At 55.4% G+C, this 11,046-nt stretch overlaps 2 protein-coding genes across 3 annotated transcripts; both read right to left on the reverse strand.

Moving 5' to 3' along the window:
* Positions 1–349: 349 nt before the first annotated feature.
* On the reverse strand, positions 350–7,271 carry LOC140903119 (granzyme M). Its single transcript, XM_073323910.1, has 6 exons — positions 6,482–7,271; positions 5,559–6,024; positions 4,883–5,039; positions 3,680–3,824; positions 1,846–2,103; positions 350–925 (listed from the first exon to the last, which is right to left on the reverse strand). The coding sequence occupies exons 2-6, from the start codon at positions 5,617–5,619 to the stop codon at positions 773–775; spliced, it is 774 nt and encodes a 257-aa protein (XP_073180011.1). The 5' UTR covers positions 5,620–6,024; positions 6,482–7,271; the 3' UTR covers positions 350–772.
* A 1,318-nt stretch (positions 7,272–8,589) lies between these two features.
* On the reverse strand, positions 8,590–10,875 carry C25H19orf25 (chromosome 25 C19orf25 homolog). Of its 2 annotated transcripts, none has more exons than XM_073323912.1 (3): positions 10,791–10,875; positions 10,053–10,215; positions 8,590–8,989 (listed from the first exon to the last, which is right to left on the reverse strand). In XM_073323912.1, the coding sequence occupies exons 2-3, from the start codon at positions 10,186–10,188 to the stop codon at positions 8,793–8,795; spliced, it is 333 nt and encodes a 110-aa protein (XP_073180013.1). In that variant the 5' UTR covers positions 10,189–10,215; positions 10,791–10,875; the 3' UTR covers positions 8,590–8,792. The 2 variants fall into 2 exon arrangements, with proteins under 2 accessions (XP_073180013.1, XP_073180014.1); XM_073323913.1 differs by having other exon boundaries at positions 10,779–10,844.
* Positions 10,876–11,046: the final 171 nt, after the last annotated feature.

The following is an 11,046-nucleotide window of genomic DNA, read 5'->3' on the forward strand; positions in this document are numbered from 1 at the left end:
AGACCCGCCCCCGCTTTCCATGCCTCAGTTTCCCCAGCCATAAAACAGGGATAATACTAACCTCTCACACCATGGCTGTGGTCAGGCACTCGGATACTCTGGCCAGAGAGACCAGGCACGGAGCTGGGAAAACCTCAGCTTTGAACCCAGCTCTAGTCCCACATACAGTACACCGGGGTGGTGCAGCACCTCTCGAGGGCTAGCTGGGCTTCCCAGGGAGCGCAGATGCTCCCCCACACCAATGTTTAGAGGCTCCTTCCTCTCTGTAATCACTACAGGAGACAGCAAGTGCCACTCAGGGCAAGGAAGCTGCTCACCACCCAGCTGTCCCTTACCCCAGTTCCAATTTCCAAGAGCGAGTTGGTCTGGCCAAGGCTTTAGCTTAGTTACCAGACACGGCTGTGGTATCAGCTGGAGCCAGTGCACCCACAGCGTGATGCCCCCAAGGCGTGCGCACACACACACCGGACAGGACGAGGTTTCACTTTTATTTGAAATCAGCAGCAGGAAGCGTGATGTAGGGACGCAGGCAGACAGTTTGCATGCCAGGCCCGAGAGGGAGAAGGACAGAGCTGAAGCCTCTCTAAGAGAACAAGTATGCGGGGGTGGGGGGCTTGCGGGGGTTTGAACCAGCAGTGCCCAGACGGATGGCTGAGGCACATGCGGCTGGGTGAGTGAGCTGATCTCTAACCTGGGCAGCCACTAGGCGTCAATACAGGGAAGGGGAGATGGACAGGCAAGCTTACAGATGATGCAGTCACAGGGCTTGGCCCTAACGTAGATATTTTTTGATCCACTTCTTGTATTTAAAGACCGCCGTTGCGACGGGCGGTTTGAACACGTCGATACAGCTTTTGCCCGCGAAGGAGAGCACGCCGGCCACCTCCGCTTTCTTGCCACACACCACAGGGCCCCCGGAATCACCCTGCAAGAGCACAGAGTACATGGCGTCCGTTAGCCTGGGAGGGCCCCTCGCAGCACTGGGAGTGAGGGGCAGGAGCATGGAAGGGCCCAGGGGTGGGCACAGAGGCGGTGGCACCAAGCAACAGAGAGGATAGAGGCAGCGGGGCACATTGCACAGGGCAGGCACGAGGGTTATTCTAGGACTGGAGCAAACCAACAACTTGCTGTGCTGGTAAAAGGGGCTTGACTGACAGCCCCAGAGACCGGAGTCCTCTCTCCACAGAGCGGGTGCAAAGTAGGGTGAGCGTCCCACACGCATGCCCCAGCAGAGCTTGGCCCTGACCTAGGGGCAAATCTCCATGGCCCATTCAGTCTTTGGCCTCTCTGCCAAGCCTGCTACCAAGGGCTTCAAAGACCTGGGGAGACCCTGGCCAGCAGCTCCCTGCACCTCACTTATCCTCGCCTGCCAAAAAGGATCAAAGCCTCCGGGATGGAAAATTGGACAGGATTCCCAGGGAGAACACGTGGCCAGACCCCCGAGCATCCCTGTCAGCAAAGGGCTGGAGCACCCACGGAAAAGATAGGGGGTGCTCAGCACCCTAAGGTGGGCCCTGCCCATCAGCTCCTCTCCCTCCCCACCCAGAGCCTCCTGCCCACCGCTGATCAGCCGTTCAGCAGCAGGCAGGAGACACTGGGGGGGAGGGGGGAGCAGGAAGAGGCAGAGTGAGGGCAGGGCATACTCAGGGGAGGGGCAGGGCAGGTTCTTTAGTACCTTAGCTCTGTCTGGGGCCCCCTCGTCAGGCACTGCCAACTCCACACATGCTCGAGAACAGGCAGCTAAGCACGCAGGCCTGGCAACGAGGCCATCCCCCTTACACACAGCCAGCTGGGGACTCTTCCCCATCAGCCCCTTCTAGACCAGCATTGCTGTTAAGCCATCACCTTGCAGGGGGCAGAGCCCTTCTCGACCCCTTCGATGCACATCATGGCACCGGTGACCTCGCCATGCCAGTACCGGCTGTTGTTGCACATCTTGCTGTCCATCACCTTGACGTTGAGTTCGCGCAGGACGGGGGAATACTTGCTGTTTTGTCTGAAAATCCCCCAGCCAGCCACGCTGCACAGCGTCCCCAGGGCCGGCTTCTTCTTGGACAGCGGGAGAAGGCTCGTCTCCTTGTTCCAAGCCACCTTCCTGTCCAGCTGCAGGCAGGAGCGAAAGCCAAGGTCAGACCTTGGGGACAGACTGCCAGCCTGCAGAAAGGTCCCCAGCCCTAGCACCACTGCGGTCCCCCGAGCTGCTTCCATCTCCGTGGAGATGCCTCCAGCTTCTCCTGCAGGCTGCGGCCCAGTCCCGGGCTCGCTGGGGGTCGGGGGGGAGGAGGCGGTGACTTTGTGCCATTGATACAAAGAGCCCAAATGTGACTCTTTTCATCACCAAGTTCTATAGTGACCTAGGTAGGGGGGATGGGGAGATGGTCTGTCTTAAGCAGGGGAGTCCACAACCCCAAGGAGGTTTGAGAAACACACGGAGACTGACCCCCACTATCCAAGCCTGGCCAGTCTCAAACAGCCAGGGGCCTGGCTCCAGCCCTCTCCTAACGCCCCTTTGTGCCACAGGGCTCCTGGGAGAATTCCCCCAAACAGGGGCAGCGTGCATCGCCCCCCTTGGCAGACGCTGGTGCGGGGAGTGCAGAGCAGCCCCTAGGCGGCCAGATGCCTCGGTGACTGCTCTAACTCCCACGAAAGGCTGCACCAGCCCCACCTCGAGCAGCCCAGAATCTAGGACTCACCGAAGTCCGTGTCCGCCCCCCCACCACCCAGGCTGCACCTTCTAGGCTGCTTCCTGAGAGGCCAAGCCCCCAATCCAGCCCTAGAGGAAACTGTGCAAGCCAAGAAACTGAGGGATAGTGGGAAGGGGGAGGAGGAATGAGAATTCCTAGCTGTTGGGAAGCAGCTGAGGGACAGAAGGAAGCATCCTTAGCTCTGTTAGAGGCCAGACTCTGGGAAAAACTTTACCCCTCAGCAAAAGCAAGGCCAGGCTGCACACCTACCAGCACCTCAGAGGCAAGGGTGTGAGCTGAGAATGACTCAAGACTGGCTAGAGAGCCCTGCTAGCATTAAAGATTTCCTGTACGGATTAGGCAGTTTGTCACTTCTGAATCTCACCTTTCTAGCCACAGCAGAAGAGGGCTCCAAAGAGACCCCTCCCATCCCCCCTTCACCCCACTCAACCTTCCACCTACCGTAAGATGGAGGAACAAAGGAAGGAGTAAATCGTATGCAGTGCTGAATGCCCCGGCTTGCCCCTGAGGGTCCTAACACAGCGCTTTCCATCCGCAAAAGAAATACTGAAATCATTAGCAGCATGGCCTAGTGGCTAGAGCACGGGCTGGGACTCAGGAGACCTGCGCTCTAGTCCTGCCTCTGCCACTGACCTGCTGGGTGACCTTGGGCAAGTCCACTTTTAACCTCTGTGTGCCTCAGTTTCCCCATCTGTAAAAGGAGCTTGACAACTCTGCTCTCCTTTGTAAAGTGCTTTGAGATCCACTGATGATAAGAGCTAGGGACTATTACTACCTCCATTTTACAGATGGGGGAAACTGAGGCAGGCAGAGGCAACACGATCTGTCCAAGATCACACAACAGGAAGAGCCAGGATTTGAACCCACTCCACTGCCCTAGCCTCATGGTCAGATGCTGCTGCCTCATAGGACTGGCCCCCTGCAGCAGAAGCTAGAATAACTGGAACCCATGGCTCTCTAGCAAACCCACGTACCTTGAGCAGCATGATATCATGTACCATGGTCTTGCTGTTGTAGGAAGGATGCGGGACAAACTTCACGACAGTGAAGACCTGCACTTGGGCATTTCTCACAGTCTGCCGATGGAGACCCACCACCACCCTGATGGAACCCTTACACCTGAGACACAAAAAGAAAGCCTCTCTAGCGTTAGCACCCTCACTGCGGACACCCGGCTATGCCAATGGAAACACCCCATCGGGGAGGCACAAAGCTAAGCCTGCAGTCAGAGGAGCAAGTCGTCTTTTTGGTGGAGCATGTTCCCCCAGCTCTTGACTCATGACCCCAGTGATGCCAGCCCAACCATTGATCCTCCTGTCATGCCCCTGGTGTGCTGAGGGCAGACGGGCTCTGCATGCAGATGCCTCCTATGAGCTAAGGAAGTATCATCTGGGAATGCAGAAGCAGGCATGTTGGCCCAGATTCTTCAAAAGTATTTAGGTGTCTAATTTGCATTAGAAGTTAGGTGCCCAAATACCTTTGAGGGTCAGGGCCATTCAGGCCACTTTGGGTGCTTTGGTTTTGAGGTGCCCACCCTGTGATGCACCCTTGGGCCAGATTCTTCTGAGAGAGGCTGAGCACCCACAACTCCACTGGGCGTCGGGGGAGCTGGAGGCTCTCAACCACCTCTGAAAATCAGGCCCCACAGACCCCAAATCAGAGGTCCCCTTTGAAAAATGTGGCCTGTCTGGTTCACCCAAGACCACGGAGGAGCTGGAGAAAGAACTCGAGTCCTGGCTCTCTGTCCTGCCCTTGATCCATAAGACCTTCCCTTCCTCTCTAGGGTCCCAGTCTGCCTCCTACAGAAGGCAATGGAAAGATTTCAGTTGCATTCAGTCCCCCCATTTACGCTTCACGACCCTGACCCTGTGCGCCTGCCAGGCTGAATGACCTTCAGGGTTCTTAGTTTGCTGCTCTGATGGTTTGGTGAGATTCCGACAGGCGTTCGGCAAGTAATGGCCCTTTTCCTCCCGGGCTGGCACCAAGGCTTTTCCTCTGGCATTTCTTAAACCCGGGTTTCACTATTTGTCCCTGCAGGAGCAGAGCAACCCCTGCAGAAGGCTGAGCTCACCTAGCAGATCACCAGAACAGCCTGCTCCCCCTGTCCGAGCCAGGAGCCTGCTCCTCCGGCCCTAATCTGCGGGAACCCACCAGCCTGGGGTGGGTTCTGTACTCACGGGTCGACGTAGCAGTGCGCAGCCGTCAGCACCCAGCGCGCGTGGATTAGGGTTCCCCCGCAGGAGGGAATGCCTTTGAGCTGGATAGACACCATGTAGGGCCTGGAGTGAGGCAATGCGACACGTCCCCCAATGATCAAAGACTGGAGCTGGCCTGCTGCAAAGAGAGAAGCAAGACGTGCCCCAGTGCACGGGAACCGGGGAGCAAGGCAGATGCAGGGGACAATTTTCACCCCAAACCCTGGAAAGGGAGGGGTTTTCGAATCCCAGCACTACCATGTTGGAACCGATCCATGTCCCAGCTGCTCCAACTATGCCCTTGGGTATATAAGCCCTGAAGCCGAGAGGTAGCTAGCTCCAGTCCAATGGGCAGGGCATCGGAGTATGAATCAGGAGCCCCGGATTCCCCCCCAGCCATGTTAAACCATCAGTCTATTGACCCATCACGTCCAGAGGCCTGGCTCCAGCAGCTGCTGATACTGGATGTTTCAGAGAAAGGCAAACTCCTTCACCGATGGGGGAATTGAGGCAGAGAGAGAGAGAGAAATGGCTCAGCTGAGCCCACTCAAATTAGGGGCAGTCAGGAATAGAATCCAGCCCTCCGGATTCCCAGCCCGGTGCTCCTATCCACTGGGCCACCCTGCCACTCCCTGGCACCACGTGACCACCCACTCACCAGCCTTCCCAATGGGGAGGAACAGCAGCACCAGGAAGAGCAATTTCCGATCTGCCTTCATGCTGCTGCCACGCTGAGTCGTCTGCAGACGTCGTCGCCCCACTGCTTCTGTCAGGGGGCATTTCCGCTCTTACTTATATACCCCGCTCCTTCCCTGAGCGCATTTGCGTCTCCTCTGCGGCAGTGGGAGAAAGTGCTCTCGGGGGGCGGGTGGTGCAGAGGTGTGAGGTTTGCAGAGCAAAGGACGTGCAGCCAACGTTGTTGCTGTCACACCCACAGCAAGTCTTTCTTCACCGCTTGTGAAAACTTGACGGCACTGAAAGCAAAGTGTTTCTGCGCCGGGGCTGGGAGATGTTTCAGAGGGAGGAAGACGCTGAGTGCCAACAGCTGAAACATGCCAAGGCTACCGGCAGGGAGAGGAGACGGGCTCACCTTGCTACTGCCACGAAAACAGGAACTCAGTGGTCTAAAGTGAGAGGGTAAAAAGCAAGTTGAATACATTACATGCTTCCTGAACACTCTGGGGCCAGATTCCAATCTTTGTTTGCTCTGTGACATTCTACCCCTCAACACCCCCCCGGCCCCGCACCACATGGCCGAATCCCCCAGCCCACGTGCCCTGACAGAAGAGATGTTAACTGCTCCCTTGCAGTTTCCAGCCACTTTTAATTCCCTTTCTATTGCACTCCTCGATCAGGATCACATCTTTAGGCACAAACAGCTGCTGAAACAGGTCCTGGGGCTGGACTAGATTACAAATCTGGAACCATTCCCCTGATCCAGCTAGGGTTGTAGCGTAGCATCCGATTGCCCAACCCCTGTCCCCTTGTCACACCCATGCACCAACTCTCAGCCACTGCACAGCTCTGGACCTTGTCAAGACCAAGAGATACGCCACTACCTTCATTTTCGCAACCACTTACGTGATCGACTGCAACATGCACCTTTGACCTCCTCCCCGGCAAGAAGCTGTGTCAGCGATCGTAGCAGGTGATAACACAGTGTCTCTCTCCCAGATGTAAACCCAAGGTCGTAACCACCCAATGCTCACTGAGGAGTCTAACTGCAGGGAGCACGACATCCCAATGATCACACTGGGATGGAGCCAACGCCCAGGTGCGAGCAGAGATCTGAAGGAAAGTGCTCAGGCTTTTCCGGTCCAAGGTACTTTGCAATTCTGCCACACTCTGCACCATTAGCTAGTGGACAGAACAAGGGGCTGGGTCTCCAGAGACCTAAATTCTATTCCCAGCTCTTCCACTAGCATGCTAGTTGTGTCCTCGGGCAAGTCACTCCCCCTTCCTGTGCCTCAGTTTCCCCATCTACAAGATGGGGATAATGAGACTGGCCTCGTTTGTAAAGTGCTTTGAGATCTGGTGCTGAAAAGCACTAAATAAGGGCTAGGGGTTATTACGACTTCCAATGAAATCACAAACAACTCTTTCCCGCCCCTTCAAAACAGGCAAGCATTGTTGCACCCATTTCACAGACGGAAAGAAATTGAGGCACAGGCCTACTTTACACCAGCATTTTAAGGACATCGCCATCTGTTGCTATCCGCACCAGGAACGGCTAGTGCAGACAGGGCTCCAAGGGGCCTGGTGTGAGCTGCATCAGCGTAGCAAAGCATTGGGAGAGGACCAGTTAGTTACCAGGGCAGATACAGCCAACGAAAAGCTTGGTGGGGTTGGGGGTGCCAGGGTCAGAGCTGAGAATAAAGCTCATTATTGGCTCCCAGCAGGACCTTATCTTATCCCTACCCAGCCCCTCTCCATTAAAGAGCTTGTAACAAAGACTCAGCCGTTCAGTTTTCTGAGGAATGGATTTTAATAAGAGCTTATTAAATAATGAGATTTAGGAAACCTGGAGCCGTGGCTCACATTCCATATCGACTCCCACTGCATTTTAATAGCAAACTCCCACTAGCAACCATTTTATTTTCTAAGTATTCTCACGGGGGTCGAGTCTAGGCGCAAAGCCAAGCAGATTAGTTCACCGCCAGCACCGCACTGGGGCCCACAGCAAACCCCGGATGCCAAATGGACAGGGCAAGACACAGCGCCTCACTCCTGGCAGGAATCAACCAAAGCCAAGTCCACCGGGCTCAGTTTCTCCCAGTTGCTATCGGCTGACTCTGCTTTTGGTGCTGGCCACTTTGGAGGGGCGCACAGCCCTCGCTCGGCCAGCTGCAGGCCTGATGCTCTTCAAGCTCTCCAGCAACCTCCGCTCGAAGAATTTGTTTCTGTAGTCGAGTTCGTTAAGATGCCTTAAAACCAGAGGCACCTGCTCTTTCTCCACGTCCACGTAAACCGGGATCATCTTCGTCCCCTCCCGCTCCATCACATGATGCAGGTTCCACTCCACGACGCGCTGACACCAGGGGTCGTCCAGCGAGCTGGCTGACAAGATGACGATAGCGACCCTGCTGGCCTGTATGACCTCAGTGGCCGTCATGAGAATGGACGTCCCTGCCACCTGGTCCTGGTGCTCGGCATAGCCCTGGAGGCCTTGATTTTTCAGCATCATGGAGATGTAGGAAGCAATATTGTCGTCATGGAGGCAATACCAGATGGAGAAGTCGTAGGTAAACCTGGAGGGTGAGGGGGACGTCATGCCAACAGTCACTATGGGCACCTGAGACGGTGACCCGCTTACAAAAAGTCAACGGCTGCCTGGAGCCCACGCTTACCCCAGCCAGATCAGGTTCAAGCTTGCCATTTGGAAACTGGTATCAGGTTCTCCTAATGGCTCAACAAGACGCCTGGTCCAAGAGTCCCTTCCGAACACGAGCAACAAGATCAGGGCCGCCCACTGGGAAAAGGCTACGGAGGCAGATCCTGTAGCATTTTTAGCTTTAAAGATGAAACCCACCCTCACATACCCCCTAGCGTTTCCAGTGAGCACGAGGGGCAACTCTTGTGAAGCTGCATTCATGAGGCTTGGCTGGTTCTTGGCGATTCCAGGCAACATGCAGCAGTGACAGATCTTCCATTAAATCAAAGCACACACCATTAAATCAAAGACACACATATCTGGCTGGGTGGCTTTCTGGCCCTATGATTTGGATACAGAAACAAGAAGCCACACTGGGGATGTCTGTGAAAGTCTGACACACACTGAGAAGTTTGTCAGGACTAGGAGGCGGGGCTTTTTTACAGTTGAGAGCAGACCCTCCTGGGCCAGCTTTTTGTCTCTGCTCCCAATCTCTCGGCATTCCAGAGAGGCCAGACAACCTCACAAGGCCTTTTCCTTAATTTCCACGATATTCTGTTCCAAAGTCACACCCGCCTGCTTCAGCTCTATGCACTTCTCCTTCAGCACACTGCAGGCCTTCTGCAGCCGCTGGTTCATCTCTACATAAGAATGACTCTGCTGGTACAGGCGCTCGGTCTTCACTTCAGAATCCTCCTTCTTCCTAGGGGCTGGCAAGTCTGGGGAGGGGAAATGTGGGAGGAAAAGACAGAGAATAACATGCATTCAAAAGGGGTAGTCGCTTTATGTAAAGCTAAGTTACATTTCAGATCAGATACACCTTCAGGTCTCGATAGAAAACTAGGCATCCCCTATCTATCAAGTGGAATGGAGGAAGCACCACTCTGCATATTTGTTACCTACAACAAGAGCGATACTTGTTCCAGTGCTCCGAGCAGAGGATTAGAAGCCAGGACTCCTTGGATCTATACCCAGCTCTTGCCACTAACACCACGTGAATGCAGACAAGTTGCTTCATCCTCTCGAAGGGGGATATAATACTCATCCTAGATCAATGCAGCCATAAAGCTTCCCCCTTTTACAGTCTCTTCCCTGTGGCCCATAATCTCCCACTGATGGTCCACCCCAAACCCCAGTAAGCAGAACTCACCTCCCAGTGCTACTGCCCTGGCAACAATTTCCCAAAGGAAGAGAGTTTGCTGATAAGGTGCAATAAAGAAAACAGAATTAAGATCGTTCATTTTGAAGCTTGGGTTTAGTTTTCTGGGCTCCTCTGATCAAAACTATTGTGATTTGTGTTGCCTTGTTACAAAGACCTATTTATAGCCTTTACAGGCCAAAGACCTATTTATAGCCTCTAAACTGCACAGGTAGCGCCAGGGGATGTTTCCCTGCCGTGCTCTGACCAACGCGCCTTACTTACAAACAGGGGAGGACACCTGTAAAGGTGAAAGGGAAGGTCAGTCTCCCGGCCCCATGAAGTCTGTGGCTTCCCTGAAGAAATTGTCAACAAGAGCACCAATCACAGCTGTGGATTTTGGGCTATAAAGAGGTGTCCTCCAAGAACAGGACTGAGACCAGCAACTCATATCATCCAAGCCAACAAACTGGCAAGATGGCAGCAACTTTCAGGGCCAATCTGTGCAATGCTCGCTGATGAAGATTTTATAATTGATAGGTAGGATTGGAGTGGACAGAGACAGGCTCCCATCGTTTGGAAGATTTCATACAGAATGGATCATGGAGATTCCCGGGGCAAAGAGCTGGGATGCATTCTCCTACCTTTATTGGACTCTGCTATAAGGACAAACATGGGATCGGATGGCTGGGTGTTCCGGACGTCCTCGAGGATCTGTTCCACGGTGGGTGGTTCAGGCCGAGTCGGCAGAACCACCCGCTTCTTGCCTTTCGAGCTCATAACTCTCCCGCCTCATAAACGGGCATCCTGGAATGGGCATGAAGAGACTAAGGAGTCAGTGACTTTCCTGCCTGCTGAGATAATGCTGCTGCTGCCCCCCACCCCCCTGACTGGATATACACCCTTTATCCCTTCCCCCCAACTCACACTGTATATCCCATACCCCTATTCCTATATCCCCGCGCGTACCACATACCCCTCTCCCCCACGCCCACCCCCCATACCATATACCCCCCTCCCCATGTCCATCCCCCCATTCCGTATGCCCCCCATTCCATATACCCCCTCCCCACCCCCACCCCCCCATACCGTATACACCCCCTCTCCATACCCCACCGCTCCCCACCCCCACCCCATTCTGTATACCCCCCTCCCCATGTCCACCCCCCCATACTGTATACCCCCCCATTCCATATACCCCCTCCCCACACCGTATACACCCCCTCTCCATACCCCACCGCCCATTCCATATACCCCTTCCCCACACCGCCCCCCTCCCCATGTCCACCCCCCCATTCCATATACCCCCCTCCCCACGCCTATCCCCCCATTCCGTATACCCGCCCCCACCCCCGAACTGACGCACCCACCCAGACGTTCACCTGATCGCGGCTCCCGCACTCCGTCCCCACCCCGGCCACCGTACGCCCAGCCCCAGTCAGCGGCAGGCCCCCACTTCCGGTTCCGCCCCCGCCACGTCATTGGCGTCCCGCGCTGCGTGCTCCGCCCCGCCCCGCCCTTAAAGGGGCCGCGCGCGCGCCTGTTGCTGACGCCCGGGGCAACCGTGACCGTGACCGTGACCGTGACCCGGGGGCTGGGGGGGGGGGGAAGATCCGAGGGGGGCGGGGCGAAGCGTGA

This window comes from Lepidochelys kempii, chromosome 25 (genome assembly GCF_965140285.1).
Source record: "Lepidochelys kempii isolate rLepKem1 chromosome 25, rLepKem1.hap1, whole genome shotgun sequence".
NCBI classification, from domain to species: Eukaryota; Metazoa; Chordata; order Testudines; family Cheloniidae; genus Lepidochelys; species Lepidochelys kempii.

Excerpts from the sequence above, each read along its gene's own strand:
- LOC140903119 (XM_073323910.1), bottom strand. The coding sequence starts at position 5,619 with ATGAAGGCAGATCGGAAATTGCTCTTCCTGGTGCTGCTGTTCCTCCCC. Across the intron at positions 5,040-5,558 it reads CCTCCCCATTGGGAAGGCTG|CAGGCCAGCTCCAGTCTTTG; the intron begins GTGAGTGGGTGG and ends CTCTCTTTGCAG. Across the intron at positions 3,825-4,882 it reads GCGCACTGCTACGTCGACCC|GTGTAAGGGTTCCATCAGGG; the intron begins GTGAGTACAGAA and ends TTTGTGTCTCAG.
- C25H19orf25 (XM_073323912.1), bottom strand. The coding sequence starts at position 10,188 with ATGAGCTCGAAAGGCAAGAAGCGGGTGGTTCTGCCGACTCGGCCTGAA. Across the intron at positions 8,990-10,052 it reads TATAGCAGAGTCCAATAAAG|ACTTGCCAGCCCCTAGGAAG; the intron begins GTAGGAGAATGC and ends TCCCCTCCCCAG.